Source organism: Varanus komodoensis, unplaced genomic scaffold (genome assembly GCF_004798865.1).
Source record: "Varanus komodoensis strain SLA01 unplaced genomic scaffold, ASM479886v1 scaffold3, whole genome shotgun sequence".
In the NCBI taxonomy this organism is placed as follows: Eukaryota; Metazoa; Chordata; class Lepidosauria; order Squamata; family Varanidae; genus Varanus; species Varanus komodoensis.
The window spans coordinates 14,515,247-14,537,587 of NW_025335761.1; the positions used below are offsets into that span (position 1 = coordinate 14,515,247).

At 40.9% G+C, this 22,341-nt stretch overlaps 1 protein-coding gene across 1 annotated transcript in view; it reads right to left on the bottom strand.

The window, feature by feature from the left end:
• The window catches only part of PLEKHH1 (pleckstrin homology, MyTH4 and FERM domain containing H1), a 56,127-nt gene that overhangs the window by 24,906 nt on the left and 8,880 nt on the right, over positions 1 to 22,341 (bottom strand). Inside the window, exons 3-14 of the mRNA XM_044436919.1 lie at positions 20,972 to 21,115; positions 19,980 to 20,063; positions 18,237 to 18,318; positions 12,426 to 13,411; positions 10,943 to 11,021; positions 8,262 to 8,353; positions 6,817 to 6,967; positions 5,962 to 6,104; positions 4,833 to 4,943; positions 4,414 to 4,500; positions 3,101 to 3,262; positions 2,903 to 2,983 (exon numbers count right to left, since the gene is read on the bottom strand). Coding sequence (XP_044292854.1) covers positions 2,903 to 2,983; positions 3,101 to 3,262; positions 4,414 to 4,500; positions 4,833 to 4,943; positions 5,962 to 6,104; positions 6,817 to 6,967; positions 8,262 to 8,353; positions 10,943 to 11,021; positions 12,426 to 13,411; positions 18,237 to 18,318; positions 19,980 to 20,063; positions 20,972 to 21,115 — 2,202 coding nt within the window. The remainder of the gene's footprint in view (positions 1 to 2,902; positions 2,984 to 3,100; positions 3,263 to 4,413; positions 4,501 to 4,832; positions 4,944 to 5,961; positions 6,105 to 6,816; positions 6,968 to 8,261; positions 8,354 to 10,942; positions 11,022 to 12,425; positions 13,412 to 18,236; positions 18,319 to 19,979; positions 20,064 to 20,971; positions 21,116 to 22,341) is intronic.

Sequence of the window (22,341 nt, forward strand, 5' to 3'; positions counted from 1 at the left end):
CAAGTAAAACTCACATGCAGGACATGAGTGCAATGGCACCCTCTTGCTCATGGACCCCAGCAACTGATGTGCATAGGCTTTACTGCCTCTCCTACCAGAGGTAGTATATAGCTGTCAGGAATAGTAGGCATCTTTTTCAACTCCACAGTAGCATTTTTGAGATGCAGTGACAAGAATGGTCTTTTTAAGTGGGGCTGCACCACAGATTTTTATATTGGCAGTATGGAACTGGCAGGTTGGTGTTTACTTCTTTCCTAACATGCTTATTAAGCCTAATATGGCGTTTACCTTTCTCACAGCAACCATACACTGGGTCAATATTTTCACTGACCTGTCCATCACAAATCCAAGATCTCTTTCTTGGTCTGTCATCACTAGCTCAGATCCAATCACCTTTTACTTGGTGTTGGAAATTTGGCTGTAACATGCATTTCTTTACATTTGCTTACACTGAATAGGCCATTTTGATGCCCATTCTTCTAATTTGGAAAGATCCTTTTGGAAATCCTCACAATCCATTTTTGTTTTAACCTCCCTAAAATTTTTGGTGTAATCTTTAAACTCAGTCACTTCACTGTTCACTCTTAATTCCAGTTTATTTATGAATAAGTTTTAAAATATTGGTCTATATAGACTTTCCCTGGGAGATTCCCACTGCTTACATTCCTCCACTGGGAGAGTTTAACATTCATTCATACTCTGTTTCCTGTTTTCTGACCCTTTACTGATCCATAAGAGGACCTCCCTTCTTATTCCATGGCTGTGTCAGGAGCTACATTGCCCTCTCTCCTCTCTTTCAAAACAAATATATGTTCATGAATTTTATTCTGGTGAAAGGAAAAATAGCACTTTGGAGTGTAACGTGCTTTAGGAGCAACCGATAAATACGAGATGATTTTATTACTTAAACGCAGATTGTAGAATAATCTTGATATGGATTCTTTATGATGGAATGGGTTCCATTTATGTTATGTGACAGATTTGTCCTTGACTAGGGATGTTATGATACAGGATTTTTGTATTTAGTGTGTTTATAAATCAGAAAATAATAATTTGCATGCCATCTCCCAAGTATGCCTAGGAATTTCTAAGTTTAGAGTATTACGGTATTTACAGTAATAAACAGATTTTTTTTTTTTTAAGAAATAGAGGGATTTGAGTTTAGGTGTGCCTTTTAATATTTGACTTCAAAATCTCAAGCAGTTTTTGTATTTCATGATATAAGAGTGTCAAAATCTCAAGCAGTTTTTGTATTTCATGATATAAGAGTGTTGACATAAAACTACAAAGTGACTACAGGAAAATTACAAGCATTTTAGATCTAGGGGAACTGCCTTCATTTTAAAGATTAAAAACATCTTGCACAATGACACTTTTGATCTGCAAGCAAAACAGAACAGAGAAGTCAATGAGGACCACTGCCATTATCCTTCTGAAAACAAATATTGTATCCTGTGAGAATTGATGCTGGTTTCTTTGAGAACAGGTGGAATGCCCTGGAGTTTGATTTCCTCTCTCATCTTTAAATGATTACTCCTGAACTGCTGACATATGCTTTCCTTTTGCCAAACAAAAAATATTAAATGATTAGTCATTAACATAGAAACATAGAAGCAGAGCGAGTCAGAAGGGGCCTCCCGGGCTATCTAGTCTGACCTCCGGCACCAGCCGGCTCCGCTCACGACATGCCCACCATGTGCATGTCCAGCCTATCTTTGAACACCCGCACCGATGGGGCCTCAACGACCTCTGGTGAAAGCCCATTCCACACCCTCGGGGTCCTAACTGTCAGGAAGTGCTTCCTGGCATCTAAATGGAACCCTGGCTCCCTGAGCTTTGCTCGGTTGGAGCGAATCCTGCCTTCCTCTGCAGGGGAGAACAGGTCTCTACCCATCTCCATGTGACATCCCCTCACATACCTGTATGTCGCTAACATATCCCCTCTGAGTCTCCTCTTCTCCAGGCTGAAGAGACCCAGTTCCCTCAGTCTCACCTCATACCCCATCCCCTGAAAACCAGCCACCAACCTTGTGGCCCTACGCTGCACTGACTCTAACCTGGCTATATCCTTTCTGTAATGAGGGGCCCAAAACTGAGCACAATACTCCAGTTGCGGGCGCACCAGAGTTGTATATAGTGGTAGTAATACTTCTCTTGATCTAGAAGCCACACTTCTGGCTATGCAACCAAGGGTGGCGTTTGCCCTCTTGACCACTGCATCACACTGCTGACTCATGTTTAGCCTGTAGTCAACCAGTACCCTGAGGTCCCTTTCACAAGTGCTGCTCTCCAGCCACTTGTCACCTAACCTGTACTTATGACAGCTATTCCTATGCCCCAAGTGCAAGACCTTGCACTTATCCACATTGAACGCCATCCTGTTGTCTCCTGCCCACTTCCATAGTCTGCCCAGATCCTTTGGGATCTGGAGTACCTGCTCCTCTGTTGTAGCCACTGCTCCAGTTTTAGTGTCGTCTGCAAATTTGATCAGCAGACTGTTCACCCCTTCTTCCATGTCGTTAATGAAAAGATTAAACAGGATCGGCCCTAGGACAGAGCCCTGGGGGACCCCGCTTGTCACTGGCCACCATCCTGATGATTCCCCACTAATGGTTACCTTCTGCTTTCGGTCAGTCAACTATGCCCTAATCCACCTGATCCATGCCCTAATCATTATTTTTTCCAAAATTCCCACTCTACATGCCTCTATAAAACTAAAGATTCCTGTAATTGCTTACATCAGTCCTCCTTGGTACTTTCATGTTTTGGCCATAGTGTTAACACAGTTTGAGTGTGTGAACAAATGGTAATAAAAATGAAGAGGCTCTGGACTGGATGAGAAGATATTTGCTAGGGATGATAGGAAGATGATAAAAACACTGAACATAATATAGAAAAATACCTTGTCTTCATGATTTCGATAGTAGTAAAAAGTTTTTCCAATCAGTGCACACCAAACCAGCTTGGAGTGTCCATGTTTCACCTGAAGAAAAAGCACAGGAATGGAAATATTCTTTCACCTTATTTGCATAGATCCATTGATTCTACTGCAAATGCAGCCAAAGGACAAGTCATGGTGCATCTGGTACATCTGAAGTACCTTGGTGAGCCAGCCCTTCACAGTGGGTTTGGCGTCCCTGAGAGGGATTGCAGTAGGACTGGTCACTTGCACCTTCAGGATGCTTTGAAGGACACGAATCCACTCCTCCAGGATATTGGGGGAGTCAGCTGTCAGGAAGTAGGTTCGTTTTTCAGTGATGAGCTGAAGATGAAGAAAATATCACAGGCTACTAACACGAGGTATTAAGATTTTTTTTCTCTTTTTTTAAGCAATACATATGTTAACTTCTAACTTTCAGGCCACATTCAGTAGAATTATCTGGGGTACAATCCTATGCATATTTAGACAGCAAAAGTCCTACAATGTCAAGCATTCCCCAGTCAGCATGGAACTGTTGCATTTTTCTGTCTAATTATGCATAGGATTGTACCCTAAAAGGCTTTAAGGGATAATACTTTGAGAACAAAGCAAAAAGCAATTACTTTTATGGCACTTTGGTAGGCACACTTACAACATGTGAGGAAACTGGTCATGTTTTATACACACACGAATAAAAATCAGTTGAAGGTGGTAAACAAGTTGCCACAGAAAAATGGATCAGAATTGTGGTTTACTCACAAGATGAATTGTCCATGGATTGTTTATTATGATACAGAGATCAGAATTTAGCTGTTCTTTAAGGCATTTCGAGTTTATAAAACCAGATTATAGATAATATGTGGATATATGCCCTGCAGGATAATTCCTAGTACTTTATGGCTTTGAATCAATTAGAAAAGCCTCAATATTCTTCTTCACAGAAATTGTCCACTATGCTTATATTTGACATGATTAGCAACTGCATTTTTACTGGAATAGAAGCTTTAATCTAGGGGTGAAGAAACTGGGGCCTTCCAGATACTATTATAATGCTCATTATCACATTATACTAGCTGGGCTTGATGGAAGTTGGAGTCCAACAGCATTTGGAGGAAAAGTACCTGTTGAATCCTTATTGCAAAAATGGAAAGATTGGATTTTTTTTTTTTTTTTGTACAGAAGTGCAAAAAGACCCAAATATTTCAGAAGGGTAGGCTTTGACAAACAGGAAACATTTTAGGTTTTTCAAGTACTAAAAGCTAAGTTTACATTCAGAATTAGGCTTCAAATCTTCTAATTTTATACAAAGTTAATCTAACTTTAAACAAAGTTAATCTCTTCTGAGCAGTAAAACCATGGGAAGTCCAAGATGATCAATTCAGGTCTCTCAGGATGTCTGAGAAAGTCATTAAAAAAAATCTCTTCCTGGCAATTCCTATTTTTATCATTTGGAGTTTAGAAATAATAAGCAAAGGTCAAGAAGCAATGCTTACCTGGAATGTCTGAGATCCTTCACCTCTTAAGATCTGGCAAGAAGAATTCAATTCAACCTGCCCCTGGGGCTTGCAGATGATATCACTCTATAAAGACCAATCAGAAAGGTCAAATGGAACATCAAGTGCGGACACATTTTCTAAAGATACAATGATGTTGTTATTTTAACACGGGACAAGCACCCAAGGCACTAATGAATAAATTGAGGTTGAAAGCAAACATCGATAAGATCAATGATCCACTATATTTTTAATCTGTGGTGCCCATTTTTAATACTAAAGTACAGAAGTGGATTTTTTTGGAGGGCTATTTCTGGAATGTGTCTGCAATACAAAATGAAAATATTCAAGATGCTCTAAAAATAGAAGTAACTTTTGTTTATTAAATTTAGGGACACAAATCCTGGCATACAACTCACCGGGGATTTATAATACATGATCTGTCCATTTCTCAAAACAAACCATCGTCTCTTCCATGCTTTTATCTGGTTACCCATTTTCAGCAAATAGCCAGATTTCTCTAGTGGTTGCTAAATGAGAGAGAGAGAAAAATATTTCCCTGTGAGATGAACAAGGTAGAACTGAAAAGGAAATGCACCAAGACCAAGGAATACCACTGAAACCTGATTGTATTCCATGGTTTTCCCCTATTGTAAAAAGAAAGGAAGGCTGAGAGATGGGAACCCAAGTATTTCGCCACAATCAACCCCAGAGCTGGACTTTCAACCCCTAAATTAGTCCATATTGCCTCCTCTATATTCCAAAGTTCCCTCTGAACCTGAGTGGGAGAAGGCACCTAAAGGACTGAATGTGCAGGAATATGATAAGGAATGTAATATTACCTAAAGGATCACCTGCTCCCACATGCCTGCCATAGGTCTTTATCTGGATGATTCTACTGTCAGAAGTTAAATGAGCGGCAACAAAGGAAAGGTTTTATTTGCAGAATGCCCTGAATTTGGAAAGCTGTCTCTAGAATTGCTCTCCCGAGAGCCAGCCTGATGAGTTTTAGGCACCAAGGTAAGCCTTTTTTGACTTTCCCAGGTTTTTAAATTTTAGCAAAATAGTTCCTGTGGTGGCTTCTTTTACAAGGTTGGGACTCTGACCTCATAGCAAGAGAAAGGGGAGTATCAAAGGCAGCAGAGCAGGCAGGGAGTGAGTGGTTGAGGATCTGTAGGATCTCGAGCCTTTCCAGCCCCCAACCACATTGCTGGCAAAGAGGAGGAGTTACAGAGGCTTTGTAGCCCATCTAATAACACTGCCCTTTTTGGAGGATGCAGAAGCAAAACTTGCCTCCACTTGCTGGAAAGAGCCCAAATCAGCTTATAACAAGGCAGAGTCCCCAAGATCAGGATGCTGCATCAACAGGCCTCTTCACCTATAGCATTACTCAATAAATACTTTAGCGGATCATGAAAAATGACAAGACAAGGCACTCTATTTTAAGACAATGTGGAAGTTGCTGTCTGCTGACAGGCACTGGGTAGACTTTTCTCCATGTTTCATAGTTACATCTAGCTCAAAGTGGCAGGGAGAGGCACAGCTTACAGAATAAACCCCCCCATCAGTGGAATAGGATGATGTCCGCTGCAATTTGTGCTCTGGTTCAGAATAGTCTTCATCCAAGGAGTAGGCATCAGGAGGGATGGCATAGTCACTCTCTGAGCTTAGTGAAGACATAGAGATGCCTGCTGGAAATAAAAAGAACAGTGAAAAACCTGCATGAGATTCCTCTGTAGTCCATAATAGGTATATTGGCCCATTTTCAGAGCTATTCTATACACATCTGCTTAGAAGTAAGCCCTGCTGAGTTCAGTGAGGCTTGCTCTCAATTAAGAGGGTACAGGATTGCAGTGCTAAGGGCTGCTTAACACATGCAGTTGCATATTTAATGGTTCACTTGGAAGCCAGCACTTAATAATTTCTAGCTAAATATAATCCTTCATACCATGAAATGTTGTGTAACATGTGATCCAAGGTGAGCCCTTGATTTTGGAAGCTATGTCTGGAGGCACAGTTTAAAAATTCAGCATGAAATATATAAATACATTGAAACATATCACCCTCCTTGATTTTGGACAGTTGTTTTGCACAAAAAAAGTCTTCATGTTGTTGTCATTAATGAACATGTATAAAAAGTCAGCACAGAGTTATCATTTAAACACCAGCCTCAGACTGGTACTTAACTTTGGCTATAATCCTCAGAATGCTTACTTGGGGGTAAATTCCACTCAATTCATTGAGATTTACTTCTGAGCTTAAGGTTGTGCTGATGGAAGACTTTGTCATACCAGTACTGCCCTGCTCTGCTCAATTCCCGGATGACTTACGGATTTCACCATCCTGCAGACTTTTTAAAATACCTTATCACAGCAGTGCAGAAAGCTACTTCCTTCAACTTACCTCGTTTTACTGCGCGGGGACTGCCTGGCATGCTTGACCTTTTGGGTTCAGATCCTGCATTGGAGGTTCTGAAGCTAGCATGGGAGCTGCAGTCATCATCAGAGCCTGAAGACTCATCTAAGAAAGGAACGTTGCTGATTTGGGTGGCTTTCTGGAAAACAAGCCTCCAAAGTCAGGATGGAAATTAAAACAGGCATCCCAGTTCAAACAAATGCCTCAATTCACGAGGAACAAGCAGAAGGTGAGAACAACTTTATTCTCCAGACATTTTAATAATTGATTTTATACTGTACAATTTTAAAGGTAGTTTTTACAATGTTCAACAGTTTTAAGTTATACTATTTTGTCCTATTCGCATTTTAACTCTCAGCTGCATATTTTTACTGTATGTTATCACATGTTTCCATATTTTTATATTGTTGCTATTTGATTACTATATTGTGTTTTTATTCTGTTTTTATTGTTACAAACTGTTTTGCTGTAATTCGTTTAGAGAGTCCTATGGGACTAGTAATGTGGAATATAAGTTAAATAAATAAGAAATACTAAGAAAAACTGATTACATTATTCATTATTCTACCTCTAGCACAGAACAAGAAAGAAAGAAAGAAAGAAAGAAAGAAAGAAAGAAAGAAAGAAAGAAAGAAAGAAAGAAAGAAAGAAAGAAAGAAAGAAAGAAAGAGGAAAACTCCTATAGCTCTTCATCTATTTTTCTGTGCCTTCCAACTAATTTGCCTTCTGTTTCAGGCAGTGCATGAATGGAACCACTTGCCCTGGCATGGCATGCATTTGGCTAAACAGCTGTGATAAACTTCAGACTCCACCCTGTGGCTGCTTATATATGCCTCAGGCATTTCTGAGATGCTGGCATGCATTCTAGCTGTGAAGTTCAAACTCAGAATAGCTTGTGGGTACTAATTGCACAGGTATAATTAAAAAAGAAGGGTCATTGAACTGTATTTTCCTATTTTACCTAGCACCCTACAGGTTTTGAGAGGAAAACAGTCTCACAACTTAAATAGAATTTTTAAAAAGATATTGTCCATAAAATATAACAAAGTATTTAACTTGAAATAAATAGCCAACTATAACTGAATGTAAACATATTGATGAAAAACTCCTTTACTGACTTGAACCTGCAAGTCACTTTTCATTAAAAGCTCCTCCCACCCCACCCAACTAATTAATGAGCATTGGGTTCCTACAGCATGACATCGGCCTGACTGGATACAGTTGCTTCCTTATTTTTCTTTCTTTAATCTTAACATATTTTATAGCTCAATTGCGAGCACATTTCCCTTTGTTTCTGGTCTTTTGCCAGAACTTACAGTTTCAAGGACATTAGAGCCCTCAAGCCAAGTCAGTGCATCCTGCATCTTTTCTCATGGACTCATCCACCCTTTCCAATTTTCTCCAAACACAGGATAAGTGGAATAGTTTCTTACCCCTTTTAGCACGGAGTAGACAGGCACTGTGACATTTCGGTAAATATGGCAGGTGAATGACCCAGGGTGTAAACAACTTTGTGCATTTGAAGCTGAGTTTTTTAATGTATTCAAACGTGGAAAGAACAAGAAACACCAATTAAAAGGCTGCATATAATTTCACAGACACGTTACAATTAGCTAGATGAGACTTTGAGAAATGAAACTTTCATGCAGCAACAGGGAATTTGACAAAAATCGACAAATGACCATGAAGCCATGAGCTGTCAGAAAAAATTTAATGGAGCCCATTTCTCACCCTGATGAAAGGCTATGAGAAAAAAAAACAGTTCTTGGGACTCTGGATCCAAACAATACACACTGCACTACAACTGCAAAAGGAAGCATGCAGAAGCAGAGGGCAGAATAGAGGTTTGTATGTGGGTAGCATCTCCCAGACTTGGTCTCCAGTTACCAGGCCGTCAAAACGTTGTCCCTCCTCTCATCCCCTGGCAATTTCAACATGAATTTCCCTGGGTTGAAAGTAGTTCCTGCACCCTTATCCCATGCCACTGGGAAAGACCACCCACCAACTCAGGGCTTTGGAAGCATGCTAAGCCTGGGCACTAAGCAACAGGAATATTTTGGCTGATGGTGACAAGTACAGCTCATGATCCCAAAGCAAATCCAATCCAAGGAGACACTATGAGGAGGCTGTCCCCCCATCTTGAGAATTGCTGAGGCTTTGTTTTCTTATCTGTTGAGTGAGGAATTTGTGAGCAAGGGAGAGCGAAAATGAACTTCCCCTCCTCTCTGCCTGATCTCTCCTAACAGGAATTTGTCATGGGTCTCTGCTTCTTCCAAATATGTAACCATGTTTATACTCTAAGAGCTCTTCCATTGATTTTATATTTTCTGATCTATAAAATTCACTTATTTTAATTTTTGATTGCAGTAATCTAGGAGCAGGCATCCTTTGGGGCTGTGAGCATGTTTGAAAATATAAGATTCTTTTTCTGGCCATCACCACAAAATGGATGATTTGGGAAATGTGGCAATGGACAAGAAACTGCCCAAAAGAATAAGTACAAGGCTAGGGCAGGATCTGAGTTCTTACACACTTAAATAACTCATTTGAACCATGATTTTCATGATGAACAGAAATCTATTTTACAATCATCCCAGCAACTGATAAGAAAATGTGTAGCTGTTTAAGTAGTAGAATTATTTGATGGGCATCAAAAAGGTGCCTGGGGGCACATGGGTGATCACAGATGTCACATTTCCTACCCCAGCAGTAGACACTGACTCATCTATTAATTGGTTCCTGCTGAAAAGAACTACCAATCCATTGGGGATTCCAATTAAGTAGCACCTATCACAGCCATGGGGAGCCTAAGGCTGTGGGACTACAATTCCTATCATTGCTCATGCTGGCTAGGCTAATGGGAGTTGGAGTCTGACAGCACCACAGGCTCCCTGCCCTTGATATACAGAGCAGAGGAGTGGATCTCTTTGAATATTCCACTTTAGAATGGTTAAAAGATACAGTACTAAATACACTAGGTAGTAGGGCCCTCTGAGAAATATTTTTAGGATTGCCCTGCACACATTTTGGCATGCTCCTTTATACAAAAGTTTCATCCACATAGAAAGCGAAATGTCATGCAGAAAGTTTCTAAGCTAGCTTTATCCCTGTCATGCTAGGTTACTTTTTGGGGGTGCATTTTGAAGAGTATTCAATAATTTGGGTCCTCACCACCAAATGGAAGGGATTTAGTTCAGACACAGACTTAGCATCTCAGTGATAAAGAGGCCATTGTCAGTATTCCACTGATCTTTTTTGCACTCATCAGTAGTGTACCTATCGATAAACATGCATCATGTTGATTATGATGAGCCGGGGGTTAGACTGGATGGCCCGGGAGGCCCCTTCTGGCTTGCCCTGTTCTATCATTGTCAGATTCTATCATTGTCAGAAGATGAGTCTTCCCTCTATTCTGCTATTCACTCTGGAGAAGAAGCAATACCCACATCCACATTTCAGGGAAGGGACTTACTTCAGCTTCTCACACCCTCTGCAAAATAGACATGCAGCCAGAGAAAGCCCATCTCTCTCTTTACAGGTCTAGTTTTTGGAAAAGACAACAGCTCACCACTGATGCAGCTACCTTTGGTGCAGCACTGACCAATGAAACATGTGGCCACATTAACTTCTTTCCATAACTAAAGTTCCTTTCTATCAACAAATATGGTAAAACAGTAGTACAAACTTCTCAAGCCTGATGCTGGCTGCAGGAAGCTGGGAGTTGTAGTCCAACACAACTGGAGAACATCAGAACAGGGAAAGCCACAGTAGCACATTTACAAGCAATAGGGTGTTTATATAACCAAACTGTTTTATTTATTTGATTTATATCCTATCTTTTTTTTAAGAACTCAAAGCAGTTCACATCATCCTCTTGTTCTCTCAGTCTTATCTTCACAATAACAAACCTGTGAGGTAAATTCAGCTGAGAGTCTGTGACCGGCACAAAGTCACCCAGTTGTGTCCATGGTCGAGTGGCAACTAGAACTCAAGTCTTCTGCGTCCCAGATCCACACTCTTAACCACTACACCACACTGGCTCATCAAACGGTGGTATCCACTGAACATTAATATATCTGATTGCACATTTGGGCTGATTCAAGCTAATACTTACTCTGGTTGGAAGAGTCACTCTCAGAAGCCACTTCTGAAAGTCTCATGCCAGATTTGGCAACTGCATAGATCCGACTCTCCTACAGCAAGACAAAAGGATGAATGGAGAAAGGCAAACTAAAAGTATGGTTTCCACTACCTTCTGGTAACTCAGGTTGTGCTGTCCCTTCTTCAGGCCCAATCATCTTACTCTTGAGCTAGAACCAGATATCCTGAGCAATATAAATATATAATTTAATTTGATTTGATTTAAAATTTTTCTGTACCATCCCATAGTTAAAAGTCTCAGGATGGTTTACAGCAAATTAGCCTAAAAAATAAAAATAAGAATAACAATTGCCCAGCATCCAATTTTAAAATAGAAACCGAGCACTAAAACAAGTTAACAATTAAAATACTGGGAGAATAAAAAGGATAGAAGTGTTGGCGCCAGGAGAACCTCTCTGGGGAGCGTGTTCCACAATCAGGGCGCCACTGCAGAGAAGGCCCTCCTCTGGGTAGTCACCCTCTTGATCTCTTTCAAGGACGGCTCAGGAGGAGGGCCTCTGACTCAGACAAATATCTAACCTATGCTGCACAGAAAGGAAGATAATAAGCTCTGCCTACATTTTAAATGTAAAGATATTGCTCCCAGAGATGGTAGAAATATGCACTGGGGACTCTGGCAGGCGAAAATGTTTATGGGAAGGGATGGGTTGCAACACCATTTACTTCTCCTCTGTAAATCACATCTTTCCACTTTTTGTAGCAGAGAAACAGAGCTCCTATTTCTAAAACTTGACTTGGCCATGAACCATCTAGTTCTAACCTCTGATGTATTCCCTGAAGTGATTCTCAAATACTCAAGGCTCAAAGAGCCTTTATTGCCTAACTAAACAGAGGCATCACTGTTAGTAAGGACATTCTGTGCCTTTCAAATGAATGGGGACAACAACCGGGAACATATGACTCCGTTCCTAATAAACTATATTACTAGCCTCTAGCTTTTGCCTTTATCTTTATTTTAGCATGGGCATGTTGGATGTTATCAACTGTATCTATCAGTTATCCAGCAGGTTTTGACTTTCATATTTTCAGAGATAAGAATCTGTCACATCCCTGAGACTACAAGCAGCCTGGGAAAATATTTTCATGGTTAAGCTACACACACACACTCACGCCACTCTTCAAGATTCCCAGCACTTTTCCTCCTTTATGCCACCACTTTATGAATCTCAACCTTTCTACCATTGTCTTATTTTGCTATTTGAATCCAACCAGGCTGCAGCATTTCAGAGTACTGGTTTCATGTCTGCTGATGGCAAAGAGAATGTGTGCCTGATTCTAACTTCTGATTGTTAGAGTAAAATAGTCAAACAGCATCTGTGCAATTTGCACATTTAGCAGATTCCAGTTATGGTGAAACCAGTGGATTTGGCTTTCCAAGCTGCTGAACTTGCAATGAATTTAAGTCCCCCACAGATATAGTGTGTTAGGTGTCTTACCCAAGATGGAAATCTGTGCAATGGAGGGGTGGGTGGTTTGCCTCCTGGGTCCATTACTCTGGTTTCAGAAGTTCCTGTCTGCTTCCTTGAACAAGAAGACTGATGAGCCACTTCCTCCATTCCTGCTTCTTCCACCAGGCAGGCTTCCACGTCCATTTTCTCTGCTACCTCTTCATCAATATCTGTTTCTTCCACCTGTCCCTGGCATTGAGCAAAAGCTCTTACAGGCTGAAATGTGCTGATTTCAATGTTCACCACATGATGGAGACAATCAGCTCTTGACTGTGGTTGGCTATAATGCCTCTTGGCTAGCAGAATGCTGTCCCTTGGATTGCTAGGGATCTGAACTTTGGGGAGAGTCATGCTGTTACCTAGTCCATCTTTCCTCCCTGCAAAATTGGAGGGCATTGAAATGATGGATTTTGGCAGCTTCAGGGCTGGAACTGCTGCTGAGATAGACTGATTAAGGGCAGTTTTGATTTCCTCAGAGGAAGATAAATTCCACCTATGAGTGCTGAGCTCACTATTCAGCTCATCTAAGGGCTTGTACAGGTCAGATACTGTCTTGTCTGAGGGACTGATGGAGCTCTGCAGTTCCTCCAGAGGAGAGTGAAAAGCTAAAGTGCCATGAAATTTCACAGTCTCTTGATGTTTTGATAAAGTTGGGCGAATTTGGGCATGTCCTGTGGAGACCAAGTCATTCACTGAAGAGTTATTGTAGTCTGAGGAGTCAGGAATGAGCCTCAGTGACCTCTGAGAAGGCACTGATTTGTCAGCCTCTCTTGCTATGCAGGAATCATCCATAAACACCACACTTGCTATATAAGGAACACCTTGCATGGACATGCCCTGGTAGGCCTGTTCAATGTCTACTGCAAGAAGCCTGGAATCCTGTCTTGAATTCTCAAGAAGGCATGACAAGGGGTCTCGAAGCAGCTGGACATTATGGCGGGAAACAGATTCTTCAGCAGGGACAGTCATCAAATCTAAAATTGGGAATAAAAAGTGGACAGAGCTTTTAGTTGGATGCCACTTATATGGCATACCTTACTTTTTAGTTTTGCAAATCTGTTTTTCAGTGAGGTTTTATCAAAAGGAAGTTTTACACTCCAAAAAGGACTTCTGCATGTGCAAGGCCAAGCATCTGAGTGTTGCCAATACAGATATTGCCATGGAGAGAGCCTCAATTCTAAAGAACAACTTCAGGGGGAGCTAAGGGGTGCAATGATGGAGGGGAATCTGCAAAATCTGGATATCCCACCTTGAGCAATCACTGGATGAAGTTTTATCTATCTATTTATTTACATATATTTATAGGCCGCCTGTAATTGCCGAGGCCTTCCTAGGTGGCTTGCAATATAAAACATACCAACAGTAAAAACACATTAAATACCAATTAAAACATAATAAATTAGAAAAAACAATACAAAAACAATTAAAAAGGGCCACGGCACTCAGGCTAAATGTTTAAAAATTTCCTACAAAGAAGTCCTTTGTCTTTACAACTAAAGACATTGTGAGGTCAGATGCCAGCCTGTGAAGACCTGCAAATTCAGGCTCTTTGATTTCAGGCATTCAGCCAGTAAGGATAAAATCTCAGAGTCTTAGCTCAAGGTCCCCAGACTTTTTGGATCAGTAGATGCATTTGGAATTTTGTGAGAGCACTGTAGCTACTTTCACAAAATGTCTGTCATGTGAGGGCTTGTTCATTTACAAAATAGTCACCATAATGAGCCAGGTTGGTCAAATAATAATCATTTCCCAAAGGCAAACTGGTGAGACTTAAAGAATAGTAGCTTACTCAAGAATCGAACTGCAAGACAGAGGTGCAGACTGAATTACAGGACAGAAAACTACTCCCCTGAACCCAATATGGGAAGAAGCACTTCATCTTGAGGTATGTCAACTTCCCAGTTAGGACTTAAAATTATATATATTTGTGCGTGTGTGCATTCTGAGGAATAAAATGAAAATCAGGAGATACAGGGGCCTGGGCGGGGGTGAGGGGGGCAGCAGAGAGGTGTCCACAGGCATTTTGGTACCAACCTCTTCCTTCAGAGACTTTTTAGCTTAGAGCCAAGCCATTGTATCATACAAGGGCTATACAAGTCCTCTGGGTCAACTTGGTCTGGGACATTCTGCCTCTGACCTTCTGTCCACAAGCACGGATTTCTTTAGAACTGCATGACCCTGCCTATGGTGGCTGTTCTTTTTGCTCCATACACTGATTCATGGTAAAAGAACGGTCTGTCATGGCTTCCTGACAACTATATTTACATCAAAATAAAAATGAACACTACTTATTTATTTATGTTTTAAACTGTAGCCAAGAAATTAGAAGACTGACATTTGGAAGGACAGCAATAAAGGAACTAGAAAAGATCCTCGTGTGTAAGGAAGTTTCACTGGAGACCAAGGCCAAATCATCCAGACTTTTATATTCCCAGTCACTCTGTGTGGGTGTGAATGCTGGACAGTGAAGGAAGTTGATAGGAAGAAAAGTGATGTTTTGCAAATTCCCTGGACTGAAAGGCTAATGAGTGGGTCCTAGATCAAATGAAGCCGGAGCTTTCTCTCTAGAGCAAATGTGACAAAACTGAAGGTGTCATACTGTGGGCACATCATGAGGACACAAATCACATTGATAGGTTTTCTTTGTTTTTTACTTCTGTTTTATACTGTAATTTAAACTTCCAAATGCCTATAGTGTATCTTATGTCATATTTTATAGTTTTAATTGTGGATAGCTTCAGCTATTAGGTAGTACAAAAGTGCAGTAATTCATTAATTTATTAAGATTAGTATATTAATATTTATCACACACTTTTCTCCTGTAAAGTGTTTGTGTATTTCATTTAAGTAGCACTTACTGTCCTTCATTATAGAACAATATTATTTCCTGACAGGGTCATATTATTATTGTTTCGATATTTTGAAAGTATGTCGAACAAGGCTGTCATGCATAGGACATTTTGGAGGCCTTTCATTCATAGGGTCACCCTAGCAACGTTAACAACATTTTGGAAACAATGGCTGGGAGAAACAATGGTCTTACACCATCTAATGAGTTCGTCATAGGGCTCAGATCAGAACTGGAGACTTCCTTGCTCCCAGTTCATACATAGTATGCACATAACCAAGCTTTTCCATGTATGCTAAAGGGAAAATATTCCTTCCTAATGATCAAAGTACAGCATAACTTCATTAACTGCACAAAATATGCAATGTACTAGTGTGATAGACAACGTTGCTTATTAGTAAAGATGTCTGAAAGAGATTTCTAAAAGACGAGAAAGGTGGGAGAAGAGAAGAACAAACAACTTTATCACATATTGCGTTTTGCCTTTCAATCCCAAACACATGTGCATCTGTGTAGGATAGAGATTGTGGCTAGTTAGATGTGAGGAAAATACATTCTACCTATATACAAAGACAATGTTTTCTTTATTTTTACTTGTCAAATTGCCATGCAGAATAATGGCACGGAAGATAAGGGATTAAGCCTGGTTCAAATTACCCCTTTTGCTGGAGCTTCCAAACGGAATCTGACACAATGAGACCATACAATTATGTGCAGGAGTCAATGTATCATTCAGAGTTGTTTCACTGGTAGCGATCTGGGAACACTTAATACCAGGTTATTATAGCAACCATCTCACTCGGTAAGCAATCAGAATGGATGTAGACAACCTGCTTACAAAGCTTTCAGCTGGAAATGCGCTTGCAGAGAAAGCTGAAGCCTCATGACTGAAAAGGCATAAACTCGTGCAGTTCAGGAGTATCTCCCCAGAATGGGCACCCCCATGTATTTGCATACTGCTATGCTCTGGGTTACTTGCCTATGTGTATGGCCATGCCTAATTTGTTGCTATAGAGAAAGCAATTCAGTAAAGATAAATCCCTTCCACTTGAAATGTTAATTATAGTTTAGTAGAAAATGCAGCTTTCAGGATCCAGTGGGAAAAAACACATACCTTTAACTAGGGATGAATGAGAATTGCATCTCTGTTCACAAAACATGAACACAATTCTTGTTCATCAACCTGAATGTGAATGCAAGCAGGAGATTTTTTTTTTTTGAAAAAATGTTAGTAAATTCCTGAATTTGCAAGCTCATTTGAAAAATTGGATTTTTAAAAAAATGTGCACATAGAAAGGATTATTTTAAAAAGCATTTTTGTCAATAGGGGAACATGCAGAATTGAGAAAAATATGCACAGAAATATGTTCTTCTCTCATTTAAAATTGGCACTTTCTCCATTCAAACGGGATGGGAAAAAGGTCAGCAATGAAAACAGCAGCAAGCCAAAACAAACTGCAAAATGAGTTTTGGAGAATTCAGGCAAGCTTGAAAATTCCTGGTTCTCTGGTCCCTACCCTTAAGAGCAGGCAAGGTGATAGAAAGCTATGGATGCAAAATAGGGTTTCTCCCAATGAACTTTCAGTACCTACATGCATTCCATAGGGAAGCAAGGCTTACCAGCATAAAAGATTATGCATGGAACCTATATTGTGCATGGAGAGACCCTGGGGAAAATGTCACACATGAGTGGCTGGCATCATTATATGTATTTAAACGACAGAAATGCATTGCACATACTTCATGCCAAGAGTGTGCAACAAGTGCTTGGAGGCCAGAGACCCTTCCCCCCATGGCTTTGAGTGCAGCCCTTGCCAGCCTTGCCACCGTACCTACACTGCTGGAATGTGGCGGCATAATGCCAAAAAAGGTGGTTTGCTGCCTATATTTGGCAGCAAATTGTGGTGATTCAGAAGTACCAAATTCAGCTTGTTTCAAAAGAAACACTGTTGAGCTTCTGTAACATTTTACCACCAAAGATCAGTGGCAAAACACTACCATTTTTGCTGCTATAGCAAAGCAGCCCCAGGGAGAGTCTGCAGGCTGGAAATTAGTCCCTGGACCACTCAGAGATGCTCACCCATGCTTTATGTGTTATCTGAAAGAAACACCAATGCACTAATATAGCCTCAGCAATCATGGCAGCCGTATAAAGTGTGGCACTGCCCCTACATCAGGGTGAACATGTTGTGGCCTCCAGATATTTTGGCCTACAACTCCCACCATGCTTCACCACCATACTGGTTGATGGGAGTTTTCGACCAAAACATCTAGAGGGCCACAAGCTGCCACCCCCACCCTAAATTCTTAAGAGCTGAGTGCTCAGCAAGAGTTTCTATTTCTTATATTTAGAGATGTTACATCTTGGTATCAAAGCAATGTCTACTGAAAATATTCAAACCACATTGGAGGAGACATGGATCTTGCTAGCGAGCATCACAACACCTCAGGAAGGGAGTCTGCATGGACACTGCACACATTCCAGATTCATGCTGCAGCACGCTAAACAACAGTTGTGTGGAAGTCCTTTAATTTCTTAATCTAATAGAATTACCCATTGTGCAGTCAGTAGTGCTGCATATGGTTTTTGGGATGCAGCCCCCCTAGGGGACAAGCAATATAATCCATTCAAAGTTTAGGATTACCCTAGTAAAGTTAATGGATTTCCTGCCAGGGTCATTAAGAATGGCCTTTACAGCCAAACTAAAGTATAAATGTTTTATATGGCTACAATAATAGAGATCTTATAAACAGCCTGTCTGAAAGTATGCTAAAAAGCCTCATACAAGAAGGAAATGGAAATGTCACATTTGTCTCCCTCTGCCTTGGTACACTAGAAAGAAAAAGGAATTGTCCTAAAGCATTGCAAAGAAGTATAATGAAACCACAGTCCATGTTCTTCTTCCCAGTTTCCCTGCCCAAAATAAACATGAATGTATGTGTACACATACTCTGCAGTGCTTCTTGTAGGGCTTTGATCTGGTCCATCAGCCTCTGGTTGCAACTCTTGAGGTAATGGTTTTCTAGCTCCAGCTGTGAAAAAAGGGAAAAATGCTGGAAAAAATGCATGCATCTTTCTTTATAAAAGCAGTCATCTCCAGGCCTCTGGCCTTAATAAAAACTTAAGAAAATTAAAAGAGGAATGTAATGCTAAATTCCTTTTCTTTGAAAGTTCTGCCTCCAGAAAGAGTCCTTTGACCTGTTTCCTCCACAGTGAAATTTGTGAAACTGCTTAAAAAGCAATAAAACTGGACCATTTAACTAAATCACAAAGCAAGTCCACAGAATGCACTGTAGACATCCTTGGCCAATTCCACGCCCATCAAAGTAATATATCACTCTAAGTGGTGCCTTCTTCAGCAGTGCAGCACAACACTAAACTTTTTGGATCTGAGAAATGGGAATTTGCTCTGGGTGCCAGAAAAATGGTTCTCATGAAAAATGTGTGGTTAGTCACATAATGGCTGATGTGAGGGTTTGGCTTAGTCAAAGGAGGTAAGGCGGGGAAAGAAATAGCAAGGCTAGAGTCTGGAAGAGAAGGGGGAATAGCAAGGCAAACAGTGAGAGGGAAGAAAAAGAACAAGATTAGAGGTTAAGATAGGGGGGCAAGATAAAGCAGTTCAGTGGAGAGAAACATGGGGCTGCAGTCGAAAGAGAAAGCAAAGGGGGAAAGGGCTGCATAGATGGAAGGAGAAGAGGTGAAGCAGTTCTTTCTCGCTCTGCTTGCCTGATGAACAGCTGATCAGTGGCAGGTATGAAAGAGACCCCAGTGCCCTAATGTTTTTCAACTTTTAACAGGTTGAAAGGCAGTTTTGAAGGGCAGGTATTGGAAAGCTTTGTGGGGATCCCTATCATATGTTCTTGCAGCAGTTGCAAATGTCTGCATTGTCACTGGAAGATCTCCTGGTGTCAGTTTCAGAGTAATTGTGGTCCCCAGATCATTTAGGTGGGATTCTAATAAATAGAGGGCAGGGAGCAGAAGCACGGAAAAAGGAAAAACAACAATAAGGTTTTATTCTGCCAGTGTGAGTCTCCTTGAGTGGAGTTCTGCTCAGAAAGCTCCCACTGGGGTTTGTGTACTTATATTTGTTGCCAATTCCAATCTTGCCCTCCAGGCCTGAGCACTGACTTCCCCACTGTTCCATAGGGTCCTCCAGTACAGATGCAGGAGATAGAGGAACTGTGGAATGGAAGGGGAAACTGTCTAGTCATATTCCTAACCCTAACGCAAAAGCCTCCCATGGATGGAAGGAACTCCTCTATCTGTGGAAGATATTCCCTGGATCCATCCCAGTTTGGGAATAGACTGAGTACAGGGCACTTTCACAGCATCCTGGAAGAGGCTTATCCCATCAAGGAAAGAGTAAACCAGTGCCAGCAGGAGCCCAAATAGAGAAATTTCAGAAGTCACTTTGGACAGCACTGGGCTATCTTTCAAGCATAGAATGCCCTGCAGAAGTGACAGAAAAAACACCTTTTGTTCCACTGTGGTTATGCAAATCTGTAGAAAGGGAAAATTGAGTAAAACTCAACCAGTACATGGCAAAATATGCCCTACAAACAATAATTTAAATCTGAAAAATTCACAATTAAAAAGTTCTCTTTGTTTGCATGAGTTACCTCCATCTCCATCAAATTACACACTAATCATATGCCTACTCATATCAGAAAAGAATAAACAAACTGCCTTTCACCTCTCTTAGTTTCTCAGTCACCCACTCTTTAATTTTGGCAGCTTTTTCTTGAACAATTCTAGCTTCATCTGCTCTCAGCTGCTTCTGTGAAAAAACATAATAATTAAAAAACAGATGACATGTCAGGCTTGCAGCTGAGCATATTTCATGTCAGTCCTGCATGCTGTTTGCCTTTGCTTACATTCAGATAACCCACACTTGAGGGGGTAACATGCTCACATTCAGCCCTTGAGTCGGGACTACCTGTTGCCTGAACTAAGCCAGTATCTTTTTTCAGCAATCTTTCCATAGCTATAAGGAATATTCTGGAGACTTGTGTGTGCTTCCAATTTAAACCAAAAGAAGACTATTGACCTTTGAAGCTTCGAGGCCTATCTAATCCTGATCAGAGAAAGCAAGAACAGGGAGAGATATTCTGAGGGAGAGCTGGAGACAGCCTTGAATCCATAGTATTGCAATCTGTCTTATTTCTCCAAAAGGCCCTGAAATTGGACCCAAAAACTGTGACAGCCAGATGCTCATTTAGTAATACCTGAAGGAATCCTCCTTCCCTATGAGTCTATCTGTACATGGAGGTAATCTTTAAAGCTTTTCAACCAGGTGCTTCCTCTGTCCAGAGCAAAGGAATTGCTACCTCATTTGTGTCCCCATCAATTTCACTGGGCATCAGGCAAAATCTTATTGATGATGCTAGCTATTTCTACAAATATGCCCTTATTACATTTTATTGAAGCATTTTATCTTGTTCTTGTAAACTGCCCTGGAAGCCCTGCTGAAGGATGGCAGAATCTTCTGCAGGTTTAGACAGGAAAAGGGGTCTACAATTCCCAGCATGCCCCAGCCAACCAGGATTGTGCCTTAAGTAAATATTGATCTGAGAAGGGAAACAAATATAAATGTATCTATACAATAAGTAGATATTCTGTGATCTCAGACAATAGCTTGCCTAGTGCTGGAGAAGCTACGTGCATTTCAATAAACAGTCATTTTACCTGGTTTTCCAGCTGTGTCTGCAATTTCTTTATCAGTTCATCCTTTTGTTGTATGCTGCTCACCAGCTTCTGATGTTTCTTGTGTTCACTGGACTCACTTGATTTCATGTTGGCAAGTTTCAACTTCTCTTCCATGATTTCAACCTGAAAGATCCCCTCACACTTTGATTGTAATGACAAGGAGTGGGGAAAGTGAAGGAAACACCCTGGATCTTGGTGGAATGAACCATTTCCCAATGGACCTTTTGTCCACAGACTGGTAGCAGGGGAATTCTTAAAGCATTTCTAGAATTTTTCATTTCTAGAGTTCCATGAACTATAGTTTTGAGTTACAGTTTGAAAATATAACATTACATGCTTCAAAGGGTCAAGGAGCAGATGTTTTTCAGGAAATACAAACAAGAAATCTAGCCTCTTCAGACATGGAGATCCCAAGCACATAAGACATGAGTGAAGGGACAAAACATGTCTTACAGGTGTAAATATAGGAAATTTCCCTCTGTCAGATCAAGACTTCCTATCCATCTAGCCCAGAAATGTCTACTTTGACTAGCAACTGTCCAGGGCTTCAGGCAGCAGGCTGAAGCCCTGGATAGCTCATTACCTGCTGCCTGGACCGTTTAGGTGTCAGGAACTGAACACAGGTCCTGATGCATGTTTCTTTCCTTTAAATGAAATTTGCAAAAGCAGAAGCAGAAATGTGTTTGATGCACAAGGGGAAAGTGGTCCAATCTGCACTGTGGTCCTGATTAAAATTCCTGTCCCCCACTGTTACTCTTTGCCCTGGAGGAAAACTGCCCTGCAAATAGCATCTTTGGAGGCAACTGGAGGGAACAGTTCCATCCCTTCCTGTGCACCATGGATCAAATTCTCATCTGTTCCCTACCCTGTTCCATGCCTGCTACTACTTTAGCAAAGAACAAACTCTACATGAAATGTGATCAGTCCTTTGTCTTCTCTTTCAATATGGTAGAAGGAGGATTTGCATTTGCAGTGTTGCCAGAAAGAACTTTTTAATGCAGCTTTTGCATAGTATCCATTGGCTGTAAAAGTTCTACAGAGAAATGTTACATTTAAGATTTTCCAGGTGCAATGTGGAGATCTTCCTTTTTAGGTTCACCATCATGGATCAAGGTTCACAGGTATCTGCAAAAACCCAAATGCTATCAGAGGACCTCCACATACTGTTCCCCCAGCACACACACACTTCTGCTGGATGCCAGTTGCAGCCTCCCCTTCACACAATTCCAGGTTCCCTGTCCTCTTCCTGCATGCTGAAGTCCACCTCCCCATCCCTGCTACTTCCTCTTTTAAAACTTGTAAGACACCTGAAATATGGTCATGCATTTCTCATATTGTTTAGTTTGGGT